At 39.2% G+C, this 22,308-nt stretch overlaps 2 protein-coding genes across 16 annotated transcripts in view; one reads left to right on the forward strand and one right to left on the reverse strand.

The window, feature by feature from the left end:
• LOC139747180 (D-aminoacyl-tRNA deacylase 2-like) overlaps positions 1 to 9,198 on the forward strand; it is a 258,158-nt gene extending 248,960 nt beyond the window's left edge. Inside the window, exon 6 of the transcript XR_011712334.1 lies at positions 9,061 to 9,198. The gene's annotated coding sequence lies outside the window, so the exon portion shown is untranslated. The remainder of the gene's footprint in view (positions 1 to 9,060) is intronic.
• Positions 1 to 22,308, reverse strand: part of mmd (disintegrin and metalloproteinase domain-containing protein mind-meld) — a 378,549-nt gene that overhangs the window by 179,264 nt on the left and 176,977 nt on the right. For 14 of the 15 annotated variants that reach the window (XM_071659111.1, XM_071659065.1, XM_071659154.1 and 11 more), the window contains exons 18-19: positions 9,033 to 9,234; positions 7,145 to 7,283 (exon numbers count right to left, since the gene is read on the reverse strand). In XM_071659111.1, coding sequence (XP_071515212.1) covers positions 7,145 to 7,283; positions 9,033 to 9,234 — 341 coding nt within the window. The remainder of the gene's footprint in view (positions 1 to 7,144; positions 7,284 to 9,032; positions 9,235 to 22,308) is intronic. The other variant, XM_071659048.1, reaches the window with a different exon arrangement.

Here is a 22,308-nt window from a genome sequence, read left to right on the forward strand (position 1 = left end):
CAGGGAAATACTGCAAATGAGTGGGAGATGTATAAAAGAAAGAGACAGGAGGTCAAGAGAAAGGTGCAAGAGGTGAAAAAGAGGGCAAATGAGAGTTGGGGTGAGAGAGTATCATTAAATTTTAGGGAGAATAAAAAGATGTTCTGGAAGGAGGTAAATAAAGTGCGTAAGACAAGGGAGCAAATGGGAACTTCAGTGAAGGGGGCAAATGGGGAGGTGATAACAAGTGATGGTGATGTGAGAAGGAGATGGAATGAGTATTTTGAAGGTTTGTTGAATGTGTTTGATGATAGAGTGGCAGATATAGGGTGTTTTGGTCAAGGTGGTGTGCAAAGTGAGAGGGTTAGGGAAAATGATTTGGTAAACAGAGAAAAGGTAGTAAAAGCTTTGCAGAAGATGAAAGCTGGCAAGGCAGCAGGTTTGGATGGTACTGCAGTGGAATTTATTAAAAAAGGGGGTGACTGTATTGTTGACTGGTTGGTAAGGTTATTTAATGTATGTATGATTCATGGTGAGGTGCCTGAGGATTGGCGGAATGCTTGCATAGTGCCATTGTACAAAGGCAAAGGGGATAAAAGTGAGTGCTCAAATTACAGAGGTATAAGTTTGTTGAGTATTCCTGGTAAACTATATTGGAGGGTATTGATTGAGAGGGTGAAGGCATGTACAGAGCATCAGATTGGGGGAGAGCAGTGTGGTTTCAGAAGTGGTAGAGGATGTGTGGATCAGGTGTTTGCTTTGAAGAATGTATGTGAGAAATACTTAGAAAAGCAAATGGATTTGTATGTAGCATTTATGGATCTGGAGAAGGCATATGATAGAGTTGATAGACATGCTCTGTGGATGGTACTAAGAATATATGGTGTAGGAGGCAAGTTGTTAGAAGCGGTGAAAAGTTTTTATCGAGGATGTAAGGCATGTGTACGTGTAGGAAGAGAGGAAAGTGATTGGTTCTCAGTGAATGTAGGTTTGCGGCAGGGGTGTGTGATGTCTCCATGGTTGTTTAATTTGTTTATGGATGGGGTTGTTAGGGAGGTGAATGCAAGAGTTTTGGAAAGAGGGGCAAGCATGCAGTCTGTTGGGGATGAGGGAGCTTGGGAAGTGAGTCAGTTGTTGTTCGCTGATGATACAGCGCTGGTGGCTGATTCATGTGAGAAACTGCAGAAGCTGGTGACTGAGTTTGGTAAAGTGTGTGAAAGAAGAAAGTTAAGAGTAAATGTGAATAAGAGCAAGGTTATTAGGTACAGTAGGGTTGAGGGTCAAGTCAATTTGGAGGTAAGTTTGAATGGAGAAAAACTGGAGGAAGTAAAGTGTTTTAGATATCTGGGAGTGGATCTGGCAGCGGACGGAACCATGGAAGCGGAAGTGAATCATAGGGTGGGGGAGGGGGCGAAAATCCTGGGAGCCTTGAAGAATGTGTGGAAGTCGAGAACATTATCTCGGAAAGCAAAAATGGGTATGTTTGAAGGAATAGTGGTTCCAACAATGTTGTATGGCTGCGAGGCATGGGCTGTGGATAGGGTTGTGCGCAGGAGGGTGGATGTGCTGGAAATGAGATGTTTGAGGATAATATGTGGTGTGAGGTGGTTTGATCGAGTAAGTAACGTAAGGGTAAGAGAGATGTGTGGAAATAAAAAGAGTGTGGTTGAGAGAGCAGAGGAGGGTGTTTTGAAATGGTTTGGGCACATGGAGAGAATGAGTGAGGAAAGATCAACCAAGAGGATATATGTGTCGGAGGTGGAGGGAACGAGGAGAAGTGGGAGACCCAATTGGAGGTGGAAAGATGGAGTGAAAAAGATTTTGAGTGATCGGGGCATGAACATGCAGGAGGGTGAAAGGCGGGCAAGGAATAGAGTGAATTGGATCGATGTGGTATACCGGGGTCGACGTGCTGTCAATGAATTGAATCAGGGCATGTGAAGCGTCTGGGGTAAACCATGGAAAGTTCTGTGGGGCCTGGATGTGGAAAGGGAGCTGTGGTTTCGGGCATTATTACATGACAGCTAGAGACTGAGTGTGAACGAATGGGGCCTTTGTTGTCTTTTCCTAGCGCTACCTCGCACACATGAGGGGGGAGGGGGATGTTATTCTATGTGTGGGGAGGTGGCGATGGGAATAAATAAAGGCGGACAGTATGAATTATGTACATGTGTATATATGTATATGTCTGTGTGTGTATATATATGTGTACATTGAGATGTATAGGTATGTATATTTGCGTGTGTGGACGTGTATGCACATACATGTGTATAGGGGTGGGTTGGGCCATTTCTTTCGTCTGTTTCCTTGCGCTACCTCGCAAACGTGGGAGACAGCGACAAAGCAAAATAAATATAAATGAATAAATACTACATCTATATTCCATATTTTGACCAGAGGAAAAATTCTGGGGTTAATCTGTTTCCACATATTCTTTATATCCTCCTCTAACTAAGATAAATTGTGATCCTCTTTCATAAGAATTTCCACAATCTTCTAGAACCTCAAGGTCTAAGATGAATTATCTTTCATTTCTCCCTAGTGTGTGTTAAGGATCTAGTCACAACTGTTTGCGTGTGTGTACAATTATCTATTTGTACAGTATGGGAAGGACATTCACATTTGTGGGGCTCCCATCTCTTGAATATTCTATACCATTATACAGTCTATCATATCTATAAATCTATGTATGCTATTGGCATTAACCATGTCGTTAGTCATTCTGTTTCATTCTTACACCGTTCTTATACTATAAATGTATTTTTTTCACATGCTTTTTAAAAAGCTTTTACTTATAATTCTTGCCTTGTCCTCTGACTATCTCTACTCACTCAAAGAACCATTCACTGTCCACTCATCAAACTCTTTTAAAACTCAAAGGTTGTAATCAGATATCCTGTCACTCTTCTCACTTTCTTGCTATGTCCCCTGACTATCTCTGCATCCATGATGTTACACTCTTTTAGAGCTCAAAGGTTGTGATCAGGTCTCCCCTCACACTTCTCTATTCCAGGATGGGTATATCTAAAGCCTCCACCCTTTCCCTGTAATATCTCTCTCTTAATTCTGATGCCATCTTTACTGCCTTCCTCTGAACTTTATGAGCTGTTTGTGCTTCTTTTGGTGCACTGACCAAACACGGGAAGCCTATTCTAGTTTTGGCCTTAAGTAACATATGAATAGTTTGCCAAATATTTCTATATCCATTCACTTTAAGGATATTCTGATGTTTACTAGAAGTTAGTATGTCTCCTTCACTCTTCTAATTTGGGACTCTGGAGACTGGAAGAGATAATGCAGACTCTAAAGTCCTTCTCATGCACAGAATCCAGAGGTTCATTACCTGTTAGACAATAATCATATTGAGGCCATCTTTAACATAGTCCCATCCTCATTACTTTACTTTTACTTGGGTTGAATTTCATCAACCATGTATCACACCTACTTTAAGGTCTGCTTAGGTGTCCTTGTAAGCTGATGCAATCTTCCTAACTTTTCATTTTCCTTATGACTTTTGGATCATCTGCAAACATATTCTGGTATGAATCCATACCTTCACACAAATCAAGAAAAGTGACAGTCCTAAAACAGAACCCTGGGTCTCTCCACTGGTGTGTGTGTGTGTACTTATCCATTTGTACAGTACAGGGAAGGAGTTTTATACATGTATGGCCCCAATTCATGAAAATTCTCTTACATACAACTTCTAAAATTTATGAATACTGTCTGCATAACCATGCACAAAGTCATCTTATTCCATTCATTCACCACTCTTATTCTAAAGGAGTACTTCTTTACATCTTTTTTCTTTTCAACAAGTTTCCAGCTCAATTTCAAGCTATGTCCTCTGGCTGCTCTATCACCAACATTTCTCAAAAACCTGTTCACTGTCTGTGTCATCACTGTGATTTCAAAACTTAAAGACTGTGATCAGGTCACCCCTCACTCTTCTCTCTTCCATGGTGGGCAATTTAAAGCCTCTAGCCTTTCCCTGTAATTTAGCTCTCTTAATCTGGCACTATTTTTGTTGCCCTGCTCTGGTCATTCTTTATTAGTTCTTTGTCCTTCTTTAGTAGTGGTGACCAAATTTGAGAAGCACATTCTAGTTTTGGCCTATGAGATATGAACAACTTGCTAAATATTTCCTCATCCATATACATGAAAGCTATTCTATTGTCAGCAGATAGTTTGTCTCTGTTCTCCTGTTGTGGGACTCTAGTGACAGGTTAGAGATGATACGGACTCCTAGTCCTTCTTACACACACAATCTTGAGGCTTATTTCCAACTAGATAATCATTTTCAGGCCTTTTTTCACTATGTTCCAACCTCATTACTTTACATTTACTTAGTTTGAATTTCATCATACATGTAAGAAACCAACTTTGGAGTGTGTTTAGGTTCACTTGTAAACTGATGTAATCCTACTTGCTTTTCAATTCCTTCATGACCTTTGCATCATCCTAAAACATATCCAGGTAAAAGGAGACAATACCTTCAGGAAAGTTATTTACAGAGATTAAGACTAATGGTCCTAGAACAGAACTGTATAGCACTCTGCTGGCACCCTGCTGCACCCTGCCACACTTTGAGATGGCTCCTCTAACATGTGTCTTTTGTTCCCTTCCATTGATCTTCTATTCACTGAGATTCTCCCTTATTCATGCCTATTGACCCACCTTGTTAATCACCTCACATATGGTCCTGTGTCAAATATATTCTGACAGTCCAGACACAAGCAATGCACCCAGTTCACTCTCTCAAAGAAATCTAAGAGGTTTTATTATACATGAACTTCTAAAACTGTCCTGTTTTTTGCTAGGCAATTTCCCACATTACACATAAAACATACTTCTGCACATGTTAGAACTGCTTTCCTAAGTACCTCCTATCCTCTCTCCATTCCACCTACTTTCAGTCACTCTCACCTTTTACTATTTTTCACTCTATCTCTCCTGACATTTACTCACACATGCCTCTTATCTAAGCTCAGTCACTTTCACCACTTCTTTCCACCTATATCATTTCTTCTCTTCCTAAAGCCTATAAAAACTCTCACCCTTACCTCCACTGGTGATCAAACATCCCACCAGTTGCCTCTCTAACCACATTTACATCCAACAGCCTTTTTTCAGCAAAGCTGTCAATTAGTGCACAATCCAATGATATCTGCTCAACAATGATCTCACTCATTCAAGTATACCTATGTATGTCACTTTTTTAAACAAAGTATTCCCAATCACCAGTCCTTTTCAAGCACACAACTATTCAAGCCCTTCACCATCTTCATTAACACATGATACCCCATGCCCCTTCATTACACCCTAAACTGCCAAATTACTAACTTTCATTCAAACCACCCATCACTATACATACATTACTCAATCCCTCACATCATAATTACTGATGCATCCTCTCAGCTCCTCCCAAAACACTTGGCTTTCATCCTCACTCTTCTCATTACTAGCTGCATAAGCACTAAGAGTCACCCCTTCCTTTGTTCTAGCCCTCAACTAATCTTAAGCTTAACCCCCAAGGACATTCCCTAACCATTCTGCTTCAACTCCCCTTCATTTAGTTTCACTCAGAACCAGATCATTCAGGTTCTTCTGCCCAAACATATTAAACATATCTCACTTCTTTGTATTCTGGTAACATCCACACACATTTTGACAACCTAGGTGGATGAGCACCCCTCACTTGGCTTCTTCAGTTCCTACTTCTGAAAACTGTAATAAAAGTGAAGAGAGGGTTTCCAGCTTCCCACAACTGTCTCTATTAGATGCCTTGTACAAGATGCAGGGAATATGAAGTCAGTATCTTTATCTTACTTCTTTATCCCCAAGAAGAAATTATCTTCAAAAACCACATAATAGTGAATATATAAATCAGTAGAATTTGTCTTCCAGCATTTTGGTTCTGAAAAATATTGTTAGTAGATTACAATATAATTTGTAATAAATAATGTATGAGGTTCCAATTAAAATGATATTTTCATGTTCCAGTAACAACAAATAGGCATTTAATCATATCATGCTTAGATAGTACCCTATCATCATACCATATTCCTTATATATTCTTGATCAGAATATTGGTGGTAAAGTTGAGCTCTAGAATATATGGTAAGTGTAGCCAGCAGAGTGAGAGGCATATCACTTGTTAACAGTGCATCAACAAATGATTAATCTAAAATTCTATGGATTTTAGTAAATCTAATAAATCATTTACATTCAGAAAATATGCACTCAAATAGCTGCAAGCTGTAATACAAGGCACAAATCATAATCAGAACCATTGTAACCCAGTCCAATAGCCTGGGCCATTAAAAAGTTCAAAATTCTTCATATTTTCTACATCTAACCGTAGGAAAAATAATTTGCAGAGACTACATAACATTCAAATTGACATACTTCATTACAGTTTCTGATTTTAATCTAACAAAATTTTTACTCTTAAGTAGCATACAGCTGCTCTGTTCAAGCACTTATATTTTACTGTTAAGCAGGGCTCTCAAGTATGCTCGTGCTGATGGAACACAACAGAATCTAAGTCACCCCAAAGGGTTTCAACAGCTGCAGCAACAAGCTTGGGGTGTCTAAAGTGCTACTAAAAATGACAAAAAGGCCTATGGCATGCATCTATGCTAAAATTATACTGTACAGCGGCACCTGAGGCTATACCTGCATTTGTGTGTGTAAATGAAAATGGCTTAATTCTATTCTTCTTGTTATTCATAGCAATTTGCAAATATATATAAGGTTTATGCCCTTACGAACACTTGATTACAAATATCTGAGACTTATTAAAAAAACAATACTTTGAAAATCTCTTACAAAAAGGGTCATGGCTCGGCTATTGTACTTAGGGAAGATGCTTCAGTTTAAAAAAGTACTTGTCAACATGTTCAAGGGAGCTTTTCTGTGCTGACTGGCACAGTAACATCATGAGGCACTAGAAACCAGCTGCTTTCCTCTCATGACAGTCACAGTTTAAGTGAATAAAATAAAAGATAATGTGCCAATATAAAGAAATTAAAAGCCAAGCATTTTGAGCAATAGATCGAATCATGGAAAAGACAGAGAGAAGATTGGGATTAGGAGAGATGTAATGATAATAAATAGAAATTCTAAGTACTGCTAGGCTATTTCAGACTAAGATCTTACTGACCTTAGACACAGGGAGAAATTTTTGTGGACTACCACTGACCTGTAGCACAAAGCCATGAAAGCAAACGCAAAGAACACCCCGCCCATTCCCGACACCAACCCCACCACGAGGAACACCGTGTCACTCCCTTGCTGCCCAACTGTGACATCACAACAATCACCACAGTCATTGGGAGCATAAGTTGCAAGGTGATTTGTGGCAGGATTTGTGAGGTGAGATTTTTTAGTGGATTGAGTGGTTTTGGGGCCACAATCATGGGTTGTGCAATCAGTGTCAGTAAGTTAGGTCACACAAGTGGTAATCAGGATGATGTCGTGGTGATGGTGAGTCAACCAATATGACGGTCGCAACCAAGATGGTAGACCGAACAGGATGGCAGACCGGGCGAACGAGTTGTTGAGAGGGGAGAACACAGCACCCAGGGCGGAAAGAGAGCAAGGGGAAACAAAAGGTAAGAACACGAACTCACTATACAGCCCTATACATAATACCTAGCAAGTCAATATCCTATAAAGATTTGTGTCCTTACCACCTAGTAATAGTTTCAGGACTCAAAATTGTCTAGGATTTCTTTCCTTGTTGGACAGAAACAACTTCCAGACAGCTTACCAACTCAAGCTTACCTGCATTAACAAAGATTGTGAGTTTCATGATTAAATGCCATACTGATGGCACTGGACAATACTATACTGATAATTTTTCTATCTTTTGGTGATAAGCTTCTGTTTATCATTCACAAGGCGAGCATGAAATACACACTAAACATATAAATTTTCTTGCCACACTGCAGAAAGAATCATAATAGCTGAAATGCCTTAAATGCTCAAATGAGACATTGGCGCAATCCACAGGTGGTCAACATAAGAGCTTCAGTCACACTAAAACTTGTCTGACCCAAAACAAAGCCCAACCAACATTCTACGAGCACTTCTTTAGAATGGATGACAAAAAACTAAAATAAAAAGCTGAGTAGTCTAATAAAAATGCTAAAACGGTTATTCTTTATCACGATAAACAAATCCCAAACACTTACACAAATTATTCTGATTTTCAAAATCAATGAGGGCAATGAGAGATTCTTAATGAAAAAATATGATAATCTACCCACTAAGAGATATGACTGACTTTGAAAAACAGTATTGTCATGTGAACTATGTAATGGATCAGACGATGGGGGAAGGAGAGCTGCCAGTTGCCACAACCAGGGAAATGTCCATACCAATCCATCTACAGTATGTAGCAGGGGGGGGGAGGGGTTATTATTCATCAACAAGAATTACATGGCAATGACATCAGGGGAAGAGAGTATGGGTACCTGTAGCAAACTGCTATTAGGGTAAAAAATAAGAAAACGCCTCCCACTCCGCCTACAAGTAAGAGCACCATAGCCACCCTTCCAAGACTTTTGGTGCTGCCACGTGGATCTGTTGTTGGGATGTACAAGAGGAGGTTTAAGGAGGACGTGAAGGTAGTGTAGAACCAACATTCACATTCATACACATGAACAAGGGATAAGGGCTCCATAGCATAGCATAAGAGACTTTGGTTCTGTCCATACAACAAATATTGCTCAATAAATTAGTCCTTAAAAAATGAAGCTGCATCCATGTCTGAATAATCAAAAACCTGGGTACAAACTCTAACAGAAAATCATAATGTATACTGATCTAAAAAATACATAGACCAAAAGCCATAAACAACCACTAAGTTGAAAACACACGAAAAGAATGAGTACCCCTTACTTTAATGTAAATCTTTTAATCTCAATTTGTCATAAGAAAATGCCATTAAGAAAATACCATAAAGAGCAGACAATATAAAGTACAACCCAATGTTACAAACTTAAAAACAACCGTGTTATTAAACATTTCCAACTATCCAGGCTCACCATATTGTATGTTGCGTCCTTGTTTTAGATCCCAGGAGCTGCCAGAGGAGTTAGATGGTGGGGCCTCTGTGGATCGTGTGTATGGTGGCCCCTGGGAATCCTCTGGATGAGGTGTGGTGTAGAGAGAGCTGTTGTCGAAAATGGAGCAGTCTATCCCAGTCCAACCCGGGGTGCAGTAGCAGGAGTTGATATTGGAGCACACCTGTTAAGGTTGTCAGTGGTCAACTCTTTCAAGCCTGAATTGTTGTCCAATGACTCAAGCCAAAGTATGTTTACAGAATTCCCCAGATAAACTTCAATGACAGTAATTTTTAACAATCAGTGGCATTACCCATTCATAAATATACATTACCACTCTCAAAAGTTAATTAATTCCAATAATAATTTCAATATTCTTTAAATTTTCAGTAGGTTTTGACAATCAAATATATATATATATATATATATATATATATATATATATATATATATATATATATATATATATATATAATGTAAATAGTGCCATGCCCAGTATAAGATACGTAGTATAAGATCAAAGGAAACCATAACAATCAGTTATGGCACTCTGAAGAGCTGCTCTGTGTGTGTGCTATTCATACTATGTACTTGTGATTATTTCAAGAAATGAGAACTGAAATATTCTTTAAGTTTTTCTCAGAACTTTCTCGTGACAACTTATAAAACAGCATACCATTTACATAAGAAGTGTAAAGTAAGAGGTAATTATCTAAAGACATACTGTACATTCAAATCCTGATATTCACAATCACATGTATATTAAATATAAAAAAGTACTTTATTATAATTATTATAAACATTAAATGCCAATACTCTTCCACTTTCCATTTGGTGAAATGGATCTTAGCAAACCATTACTACACCTACTCATTCTTCAAGATGAATGGAGCCTGGGTTTATAAACTGCAAGTTTGTGCAAAATGCTGTGTTAAAATACCACATCAAAACATAAGGATTACAACAGATACAATGCTGCAGTGTTCTTTACAAACATGTCTATGATATTCAGTGTCTATTATATTCAAGTTAATCCTGAAATTTTTGTAAATCAAGAATTTATGAATATGTCCATGCTTATCATCAACAGAATTTATATAAATTATGAGCTATGAATACTGGAAATCCCAGCATCTGTTCTTAACTTCTATAAAAGTTTTCATCACTGATGAAGATGTCTAAAATATCTTACTTTGGTGTGACAGTTTCATTCCACTGCACATGAGTTGAAGATTTTAATTTTCATATAGAGTGAGTAGCAATTACTTTAATAATGACTTCCCAAGCAAAGGAAGAATGTCCAGTCCTGTAGCTAGGCAAAGCTTGCAGGACATAACATACTGTGGTATGCTCAAGTCTGGCTGTTGTCATCCAGTAAAATATCTTACTTTGGTGTGACAGCTCCATTCCACAGCACATGAGTTGAAGATTCTAATTTTCATATAGCACAAGTAGCAATTACTCTAATAATGACTTCCCAAGTAAAGGAAGAATGTCCACTCCTGTAGCTAGGCAAAGCTATCAGGACTAACATACTGTGGTACACTCAAGTTTGGCTGTTGTCATCCAGACAACAGACAAAAGGTAATAACTTGCCTGATAAGGTGTTAGCTTACTCACTGCAACACAGCATAATACAAATTTCTTTTGCTTGTTTATTTGTTTGTTTGTTATACAGCACTACTCCAGTAACTCTCAGCCTTCATCAACAAAGCTGACTGAACTCTCAATCTAAACTTAGGTAACACAGTACACTTGAGAAATACTGAGTAATTTGCATTTTCTTTATCTTATTTTATATTTATGATTACCACAGGATCAATTTCCATGAAAGTTACCCAGGTATTGCAGCTAAAGGCTTTGCTATTTTCGGTAGCAGGAAAATGCAGACCCCTTTGGAGTTTGAAGTTTTCTGACAAGGCTGTACTTCCACCGATACAGCTGTGCTAAAGTGAACAAAACACCAACCTTTCTAGGTATCACATACAACACACACAACATTCATTCCCCATACCAATAACATAAACACAAAAGTAACACACAAACTAAATGCCCTCAGAACACTAACCAACAACAGATTTGGGGAAAAAAAAATTCCTCAACATTTCACACAAACAATTCATCTGCTATTTAAACCATGCCTCACCCACCTATACTTCCACCCTCTCAAAAGCAAATATAACAAAGATGCAAATTACACAAAATAGTGCCTAGCAACCACAAACACTTAACACCTTCACAACAAAACACAGATCCACTCAATACAGTCCAACCTCAACATGTTCAACTCTCTCTTTTATGCACCAGATCCCTCCCACCCAAACCAATCAATGACTAACCACCAATTTCCAAGTAGATATAGAATGTTTACCCCTGCCTCATACTCCAGTAGACTTTACTTACAGATGCCCTCCATCCCAAAAGATATAACACTGACAGAACATGTACACAATGAAATAACGACACAAGCACTAAACAATTCAGACTTTAACTCCAACCCATCAGATATACATTACACCCAACAACAGGCACACTCCCAAAGCAAACATACGTCATGCTCTCCAATCTATATACTTTTGACATCTGGCATGCCTATAATACTATAAATGATCCTGCAACCCAAGGCTCCACTACTTACAATAATAGGGAAATGTGGACAATTTTGGAGAGAGAAGTTCTTCAACGAAATGTACTTCTAATTGATACAATCTTGCCAAAAAATGACTTTTCACTTACAGTATAGCCCTGAGCAGGTGGAGTTCAGTAATGTGTATATAAATATATATTTTTTTTATTTTTTTTTATTTTGCTTTGTCGCTGTCTCACGCGTTTGCGAGGTAGCGCAAGGAAACAGACGAAGGAAATGGCCCAACCCACCCCCATACACAATGTATATACATACACGTCCACACATGCAAATATACATACCTATACATCTCAATGTACACATATACATACACAGACACATACATATATACCCATGCACACAATTCACACTGTCTGCCTTTATTCATTCCCATCGCCACCTCGCCACACATGGAATACCATCCCCCTCCCCCCTCATGTGTGCGAGGTAGCACTAGGAAAAGACAACAAAGGCCCCATTCGTTCACGCTCAGTCTCTAGCTGTCATGCAAGAATGCCCGAAACCACAGCTCCCTTTCCACATCCAGGCCCCACACAACTTTCCATGGTTTACCCCAGACGCTTCACATGCCCTGATTCAATCCACTGACAGCACGTCAACCCCGGTATACCACATCGATCCAATTCACTCTATTCCTTGCCCTCCTTTCACCCTCCTGCATGTTCAGGCCCCGATCACACAAAATCTTTTTCACTCCATCTTTCCACCTCCAATTTGGTCTCCCACTTCTCCTCGTTCCTTCCACCTCCGACACATATATCCACTTGGTCAATCTTTCCTCATTCATTCTCTCCATGTGCCCAAACCATTTCAAAACACCCTCTTTTGCTCTCTCAACCACGCTCTTTTTATTTCCACACATCTCTCTCACCCTTACATTACTTACTTGATCAAACCACTTCACACCACACATAAATATATATATACATTGGGGAAGAGCAGTGTGGTTTCAGAAGTGGTAGAGGATGTGTGAATCAGGTATTTGCTTTGAAGAATGTATGTGAGAAATACTTAGAAAAGCAAATGGATTTGTATGTAGCATTTATGGATCTGGAGAAGGCATATGATAGAGTTGATAGAGATGCTCTGTGGAAGGTATTAAGAATATATGGTGTGGGAGGCAAGTTGTTAGAAGCATTGAAAAGTTTTTATCGAGGATGTATGGCATGTGTACGTGTAGGAAGAGAGGAAAGTGATTGGTTCTCAGTGAATGTAGGTTTGCAGCAGGGGCGTGTGATGTCTCTATGGTTGTTTAATTTGTTTATGGATGGGGTTGTTAGGGAGGTAAATGCAAGAGTTTTGGAAAGAGGGGCAAGTATGAAGTCTGTTGGGGATGAGAGAGCTTGGGAAGTGAGTCAGTTGTTGTTCGCTGATGATACAGCGCTGGCGGCTGAATCATGTGAGAAACTGCAGAAGCTGGTGACTGAGTTCGGTAAAGTGTGTGAAAGAAGAAAGTCAAGAGTAAATGTGAATAAGAGCAAGGTTATTAGGTACAGTAGGGTTGAGGGTCAAGTCAATTTGGAGGTAAGTTTGAATGGAGAAAAACTGGAGGAAGTAAAGTGTTTTAGATATCTGGGAGTGGATCTGGCAACGGATGGAACCATGGAAGCGGAAGTGGATCATAGGGTGGGGGAGGGGGCGAAAATCCTGGGAGCCTTGAAGAATGTGTGGAAGTCAAGAACATTATCTCGGAAAGCAAAAATGGGTATGTTTGAAGGAATAGTGGTTCCAACAATGTTGTATGGTTGTGAGGAGTGGGCTATGGATAGAGTTGTGTGCAGGAGGATGGATGTGCTGGAAATGAGATGTTTGAGGACAGTGTGTGGTGTGAGGTGGCTTGATCGAGTAAGTAACGTAAGGGTAAGAGAGATGTGTCGAAATAAAAAGAGCGTGGTTGAGAGAGCAGAAGAGGGTGTTTTGAAATGGTTTGGGCACATGGAGAGAATGAGTGAGGAAAGATTGACCAAGAGGATATATGTGTCGGAGGTGGAGGGAACGAAGAGAAGTGGGAGACCAAATTGGAGGTGGAAAGATGGAGTGAAAAAGATTTTGTGTGATCGGGGCCTAAACATGCAGGAGGGTGAAAGGAGGGCAAGGAATAGAGTGAATTGGATCGATGTGGTATACCGGGGTTGACGTGCTGTCAGTGGATTGAATCAGGGCATGTGAAGCGCCTGGGGTAAACCATGGAAAGCTGTGTAGGTATGTATATTTGCGTGTGTGGATGTATGTATATACATGTGTATGAGGGTGGGTTGGGCCATTTCTTTCGTCTGTTTCCTTGCGCTACCTCGCAAATGCGGGAGACAGCGACGAGAGAGAGAGAGAGAGAGAGAGAGAGAGAGAGAGAGAGAGAGAGACACTTTTGGATGTTAATGTTCTGAGAGGTGCAACTGGAGGGATGTCTGATCATTATCTTGTGGAGGCTAAGGTGAAGATTTGTATGGGTTTTCAGAAAAGAAGAGTGAATGTTGGGGTGAAGAGGGTGGTGAGAGTAAGTGAGCTTGGGAAGGAGACTTGTGTGAGGAAGTACCAGGAGAGACTGAGTACAAAATGAAAAAGGTGAGAACAATGGAAGTAAGGGGAGTGGGGGAGGAATGGGATGTATTTAGGGAATCAGTGATGGATTGCGCAAAAGATGCTTGTGGCATGAGAAGAGCGGGAGGTGGGTTGATTAGAAAGGGTAGTGAGTGGTGGGATGAAGAAGTAAGATTATTAGTGAAAGAGAAGAGAGAGGCATTTGGACGATTTTTGCAGGGAAAAAATGCAATTGAGTGGGAGATGTATAAAAGAAAGAGACAGGAGGTCAAGAGAAAGGTGCAAGAGGTGAAAAAGAGGGCAAATGAGAGTTGGGGTGAGAGAGTATCATTAAATTTTAGGGAGAATAAAAAGATGTTCTGGAAGGAGGTAAATAAAGTGCGTAAGACAAGGGAGCAAATGGGAACTTCAGTGAAGGGCGCAAATGGGGAGGTGATAACAAGTAGTGGTGAGGTGAGAAGGAGATGAAGTGAGTATTTTGAAAGTTTGTTGAATGTGTTTGATGATTGAGTGGCAGATATAGGGTGTTTTGGTCGAGGTGGTGTGCAAAGTGAGAAGGTTAGGGAAAATGATTTGGTAAACAGAGAAGAGGTTGTAAAAGCTTTGCGGAAGATGAAAGCCAGCAAGGCAGCAGGTTTGGATGGTACTGCAGTGGAATTTATTAAAAAAAGGGGGTGACTGTATTGTTGACTGGTTGGTAAGGTTATTTAATGTATGTATGACTCATGGTGAGGTGCCTGAGGATTGGCGGAATGCGTGCATAGTGCCATTGTACAAAGGCAAAGGGGATAAGAGTGAGTGCTCAAATTACAGAGGTATAAGTTTGTTGAGTATTCCTGGTAAATTATATGGGAGGGTATTGATTGAGAGGGTGAAGGCATGTACAGAGCATCAGATTGGGGAAGAGCAGTGTGGTTTCAGAAGTGGTAGAGGATGTGTGGATCAGGTGTTTGCTTTGAAGAATGTATGTGAGAAATACTTAGAAAAGCAAATGGATTTGTATGTAGCATTTATGGATCTGGAGAAGGCATATGATAGAGTTGATAGAGATGCTCTGTGGAAGGTATTAAGAATATATGGTGTGGGTGGCAAGTTGTTAGAAGCAGTGAAAAGTTTTTATCAAGGATGTAAGGCATGGGTACGTGTAGGAAGAGAGGAAAGTGATTGGTTCTCAGTGAATGTAGGTTTGTGGCAGGGGTGTGTGATGTCTCCATGGTTGTTTAATTTGTTTATGGATGGGGTTGTTAGGGAGGTGAATGCAAAAGTTTTGGAAAGAGGGGCAAGTATGAAGTCTGTTGTGGATGAGAGAGCTTGGGAAGTGGGTCAGTTGTTGTTCGCTGATGATACAGCGCTGGTGGCTGATTCATGTGAGAAACTGCAGAAGCTGGTGACTGAGTTTGGTAAAGTGTGTGAAAGAAGAAAGTTAAGAGTAAATGTGAATAAGAGCAAGGTTATTAGGTACAGTAGGGTTGAGGGTCAAGTCAATTGGGAGGTAAGTTTGAATGGAGAAAATATATATGATGAAAATATATATACATATATATATGTGTTTGATGATAGAGTGGCAGATATAGGGTGTTTTGGTCGAGGTGGTGTGCAAAGTGCAAGGGTTAGGGAAAATGAGTTGGTAAACAGAGAAGTGGTAGTAAAAGCTTTGCGGAAGATGAAAGCCGGCAAGGCAGCAGGTTTGGATGGTATTGCAGTGGAATCTATTAAAAAAGGGGGTGACTGTATTGTTGACTGGTTGGTAAGGTTATTTAATGTATGTATGACTCATGGTTAGGTGCCTGAGGATTGGCGGAATGCATGCATAGTGCCAATGCACAAAGGCAAAGGGGATAAGAGTGAGTGCTCAAATTACAGAGGTATAAGTTTGTTGAGTATTCCTGGCAAATTATATGGGAGGGTATTGATTGAGAGGGTGAAGGCATGTACAGAGCATCAGATTGGGGAAGAGCAGTGTGGTTTCAGAAGTGGTAGAGGATGTGTGGATCAGGTGTTTGCTTTGAAGAATGTATGTGAGAAATACTTAGAAAAGCAAATGGATTTGTATGTAGCATTTATGGATCTGGAGAAGGCATATGATAGAGTTGATAGAGATGCTCTGTGGAAGCTATTAAGAATATATGGTGTGGGAGGCAAGTTGTTGGAAGCAGTGAAAAGTTTTTATCGAGGATGTAAGGCATGTGTACGTGTAGGAAGAGAGGAAAGTGATTGGTTCTCAGTGAATGTAGGTTTGCGGCAGGGGTGTGTGATGTCTCCATGGTTGTTTAATTTGTTTATGGATGGGGTTGTTAGGGAGGTGAATGCAAGAGTTTTGGAAAGAGGGACAAGTATGAAGTCTGTTGGGGATGAGAGAGCTTGGGAAGTGAGTCAGTTGTTGTTCGCTGATGATACAGCGCTGGTGGCTGATTCATGTGAGAAACTGCAGAAGCTGGTGACTGAGTTTGGTAAAGTGTGTGAAAGAAGAAAGTTAAGAGTAAATGTGAATAAGAGCAAGGTTATTAGGTACAGTAGGGTTGAGGGTCAATTCAATTGGGAGGTGAGTTTGAATGGAGAAAAACTGGAGGAAGTGAAGTGTTTTACATATCTGGGAGTGGATCTGGCAGCGGATGGAACCATGGAAGCGGAAGTGGATCATAGGGTGGGGGAGGGGGCGAAAATTCTGGGAGCATTGAAGAATGTGTGGAAGTCGAGAACATTATCTCGGAAAGCAAAAATGGGTATGTTTGAAGGAATAGTGGTTCCAACAATGTTGTATGGTTGCGAGGCGTGGAGTATGGATAGAGTTGTGCGCAGGAGGATGGATGTGCTGGAAATGAGATGTTTGAGGACAATGTGTGGTGTGAGGGGTTTGATCGAGTAAGTAACGTAAGGGTAAGAGAGATGTGTGGAAATAAAAAGAGCGTGGTTGAGAGAGCAGAAGAGGGTGTTTTGAAATGGTTTGGTCACATGGAGAGCATGAGTGAGGAAAGATTGACCAAGAGGATATATGTGTCGGAGGTGGAGAGAACAAGGAGAAGAGGGAGACCAAATTGGAGGTGGAAAGATGGAGTGAAAAAGATTTTGTGTGATCGGGGTCTGAACATGCAGGAGGGTGAAAGGAGGGCAAAGAATAGAGTGAATTGGAGCGATGTGGTATACCGGGGTTGACGTGCTGTCAGTGGATTGAATCAAGGCATGTGTATGGGGGTGGGTTGGGCCATTTCTTTCGTCTGTTTCCTTGCGCTACCTCGCAAACGCGGGAGACAGCGACAAAGCAAAAAAAAGAAAAAAAAAAATATATATATATATATATATATATATATATATATATGCATGTGGAAGGATGTGTTTTTCATCCGTTTCCTGGAGCTCCCTTGCTAATGCAGTAATGGAAATCAAGTAGAATAAAATATACAAACCTTACTGGCAGTGAAAGGAGTAACAGATTCTCAAAGATATAACTAATCATTATATGCACACATACTTAGATGTCTACCTCATTTGCAATCTATCTCTTAACTAAAGAGGCAACATGAATCAATGGTAAACTTTTATCTACTATCACACACTTCATATATTACGTATCTCAACATAGGCAGGCTAGTTCCTTTGGTTTCTGGTTATTCCAACAGCTTACTTGTCTGATCATAGAACTAAACTAATCGATCAGCAAATGATGCACACGCAGTTTGTTTTCAAATTAGCATCAATGAATGATAGTTTTGGCTTGTTTTATTTTCTCTTATCAGGGGTGTTCCTTTTTCTCCAACAGAGGTTCTCTACAACAAGTGATCAAGGCTTTGGGTGCATTAGTCAATTATTTAAGCTCTGAGGACATGCACATTCTCTGGCTTGCCACAAGGGTGTTCTGGTAAGTCCTGCCACCCAGCTTGTGACATGAAGGATTTAAAGCATGAGAAGAGCATGATGTGTGCTTTCTATGCCTCCAAGAATGCACCCATGTGTTCAGCTTCCTAAGCAAACTGCATAACCATAGTCTTGTACTGGTTATAGAAAATGATGAAATTCTATATCAAAGAATGAGTATTTCTATTATTTAGCACACATGGTTTTCAATTCTGCAGAGAAACAACATGGACTCATGTAACAAATAATAATTTCATATCAGATTATCAATGGTAGAGATATACATAAAAATTCATAAGCCCTACCATTACTAGTAACACCATGTAATAGCTAACACTTTTAAAGAAAAAAAGGTTTAATTAATTTTTTGAAATTATTAGCAAAAAGAAAAAAAATGTTCACCCATTACTCAAATTAGGCACTTTCAACATCATTGCTGATATGTTAATCAACACAACTATCAGCTTTTGGTACAGAATATAAAAAGCATTGATAAACTTTTATCATCTGTTTAATGTTCAAGAAAATGGAGGTTATTCAGTATTAGATTTTTTTTCAGAGCTTTATGGTATCACTGGTTCAAGATCCATACAACCAGAATTCTGACTGTTAAATAAACTATATTTTGAAAATATAGTGAGACAAACATTGGAAAAGATCATGACAAAAAATATACAAATCTGATACTTTGAATAAGTCTGGTTCTGATTAATTTATTCAACAATGAAGTTTTGTTAAAAGTTGATTCTTGTTTTGTAAAAAGTAGATCTTAGTCCACTGACAACCATGTGTACTTCTGAAACCCACCATTCCCAACTCTTTAAGTTAAAGAGTGAAAACACTACCTCAGTAAGGAAGGTGACAATTGTTTAAGCTATAAGCAGTGAGGTAAGTGCATAAGTGGCTAGTGCTTATTTATAATGGATGCATGTCTGGCAGTGTTTTACCCTTGTCTGCATCCAACTGTTCAATCTTCCTCTTTTATTGCCAAGAGGATTACACTAAATGAGTAATCCAGGCAAAAAATGACCATAAAAGAGTGAACACTTAGCACAATTAGTTGCAAATGGGGTAACACCAACACACCAAATACACAGCCAATATCTTACCTTAAATTCATATCTCCCATTATCCAACTCTGAAATACACTGATATTCAACTAAAAAAATTTTTTTTTAATTTTTTGAGCCAAATCAGATATAAAGTCTTTCTTGAAACTGAAATAAATAAAAACATTAAAATCCTGATATATTTTACAGGATATCGTTTTGTCAATTAACATTACTTTGGAACTAGGAAAATAACGTGGATAAAATTTTTGCAAGGCTGAAAAACACCATCAATTGATAGTCTTCTGAAAATTTTTGGTGTTAGTACACAGCTACAATACCTTACATAAATATCTTCTTCAAATAATAGTAGTTTTCCTGTCCCCTTTACATTAGTGGTCACAACCGCAGGTTGGACCTCTCTAATCCAGCACTCTGTGGTATGGCAGCTCCCATGGTCCAGCACATTTTGAATGTCGCCATTAGTTTGTGGATCTGCCACAAGGGCAGTGCTGTTAGCAGCACTAAGGCCAGGTGTACAATGAGATACAGGCATCAGGCAATGCAGCACAAAAATCTGTAGATTGTTAAATCAACTGACACATGCATACTGAGATGCAAGGCAGTACAGCACAGGTGCAGGCCTGTGTTGCCCTGCGCTGCACAGTGGTTGAAACACAGATTTCTGCTTCACTTGTGCCATTTGTCAGTCCATTCAATGGCATTACAGCCTTCTGAACTAATGTCACACTATCACTCAATCCACATCATCAAACTGTTGTCTGCTTAGTCAAAAGTAGTTCCTAAATTTTGCATCAGACAATTCAGATGTTCGGGCAAATTCTTCACGCATACTTCATTTCTTCATGTACTTACTTCTCCATACTGACTTCTTTTCTTTGCTAATGACATTCAGTAGTAATAAATGCTCCATTTCAGTCTGATTCTGAATTCATAACTAAATGATATTCCAACGTACTCATGAGCAGTACAGCAGAGTACTACACACCACAAAAGACTGCTTCTCAATGTGTGCACCTCACCTATAATGTCTTGTGTCTGCCCTGTGTTTCAATGCGCACCTAGGCTAAGGCGCCAAAATCTGTTTACACTGCAGCCAAGCTAATCAACAATCCTGTTAATTCCTTATAAACAGTTTTTTGCTGAAACTGAAAGCCAGAAAAGTTTAAAGTTTTGGTAAACTTTGAAAGGTGCCAGGAGTACATAGTTAGACAGTGAACTTATAAAGAGGTTTAAGCTCCTACGTAATGAAGGCGTGAGCATTTTCAGGGAGATGCTTATCGAGCACAAAGTTTTTCATAGCAAGGCCTGACCCCTGCGAAGGTTGGCTGCCTTGACAATAACAATAAAACAACAATAGTAACAAGAGTTGACCAAAGCCAACTACCAACCTATAGTCGTTCGTTACATTAACTAATTGTCACAAAGCTGCGACAAAGTTTGTGGATAAATTCGCATGGTTAGTGGCAGCAGAAAACTTAGCCCCAGAACAAGTGCATAATGTTGACGAATCTGCCCTGTATTGGCATCATATGCCATGAAAAACCCTTGACCAAGATACTGCAGAATCTCCATCTGGGGGTACTTCTGATGTAATCTGATGTAACAATAAAAACTTTTTAGAAGCATTAATGGTTGTATATTTCTTGTTTTAAGCTTTGTTCTACATTTGATAACACAGCAATATGTATGTGGAATGAGCTGGCAAGACTAGGGGTTGGGTATATATCAACATAGGGGGTTCCCTTAGGGGTCAATTTCTGTTTTCCAGCATTTTCTTGGTCTGGTAATGGCCAGGTCCCAAATCACCAGATAAAAGAGGTTCAACCTGTACTGCAATGACAAGATTATTCCCTTGCAACATATATCTCCAGACCAGGATAATCATTCTTGTACCAAAAAAAGGCTAAACTGTAGTACTCACAGAAGTAAACTGAAAAACCATTATCACTAGTTTACTATATAAATTCTGTTATTATTCATAAAATCCATATACAGCTACCTGCAAATCCAAGAATTTCCCATCAAACTTGAGGTATATGTGGGGGTCTTTAACCAGTATCAGACTGCTTACATATTCTACATAATTTGGGCATATACATATACTTATCAACTGCGAATATAAGCTTGGACACTTTATGTAGTACAGTGCATCACTATGGTTTTCTCTTGTATGTACACCCATTCATGATGCTTTTACATTCTCATTCTATAATTTTTCATATGTCCTTCTTTAAACTTCACATACGTGATAGTTCATACCTTTTAAAACATTGTTTCTTCAAATTTCCTCATTTTTTTCACTAATCTTGTTTTCCAACTTCAGTTCCAATCAGCAATGAATTCAGTTTAAAATGCCTAAATCATAACTGCTATTTCAGTATTACAATGAACTACAAACCACCTTTTAGCAAACCTTGCTCTACCAGCAAGTTAGTAGTTTTCCTTTCCCCCACCTTTTCTCATTACTTTCATAATTTTTAATTACTAAACAGTGTACATATTGTAAAGTTACATTCTAAAAATCTACTGATATATCAGGTAAATTCACTCTACTTAATTTCAATATTCATCCTCCATCATCTTTCCTAAAATTATGTCTCACTTTCAGATATTACTTAAAATTTAAGAATGCTATATAAATATAACATTAGAGTTCATTAAATGAGATCATAAAAACAGAGCTTCCAAAGTATCATCGGAAGTGCTGAATACAAATCTGTTCGCACAGATCTGAAATGCAGTCTGGAGAGCTGATCAACAAAGTGATTCACATTCCCCTCTTTAAGTTGAACAATAAATAAGTAGACAGCTATGACTGCAAAAGGTAAATTGTAGACCCTAGTCATTGGCCCTAAAGGTAGGTGAATGAACTTGTCCACTGTGAGCTCAAATGTCAAAATGTCAGAAGTAAATGCAAAGGATTAAGGGGTGAAACCTTCAAAAACATTCACTCTGAAAGAAATTTCTCTAAACTTCCCATCAAATGTAAATGCCTGTGGAGAATCTTTTTGAGGGGAGGAGGAAAATAACTTTTTGTAATGCACAAGGAGGGAATTTCATACTTGAATGTATATGTGTTCGTATGTAATTACCTGTTTATAATTACTTATTTGTACTACACAGGGAGGAACTTCTATACTCTTAAGTA

The sequence above is a fragment of the Panulirus ornatus genome, chromosome 5 (genome assembly GCF_036320965.1).
Source record: "Panulirus ornatus isolate Po-2019 chromosome 5, ASM3632096v1, whole genome shotgun sequence".
Taxonomy (NCBI): Eukaryota; Metazoa; Arthropoda; class Malacostraca; order Decapoda; family Palinuridae; genus Panulirus; species Panulirus ornatus.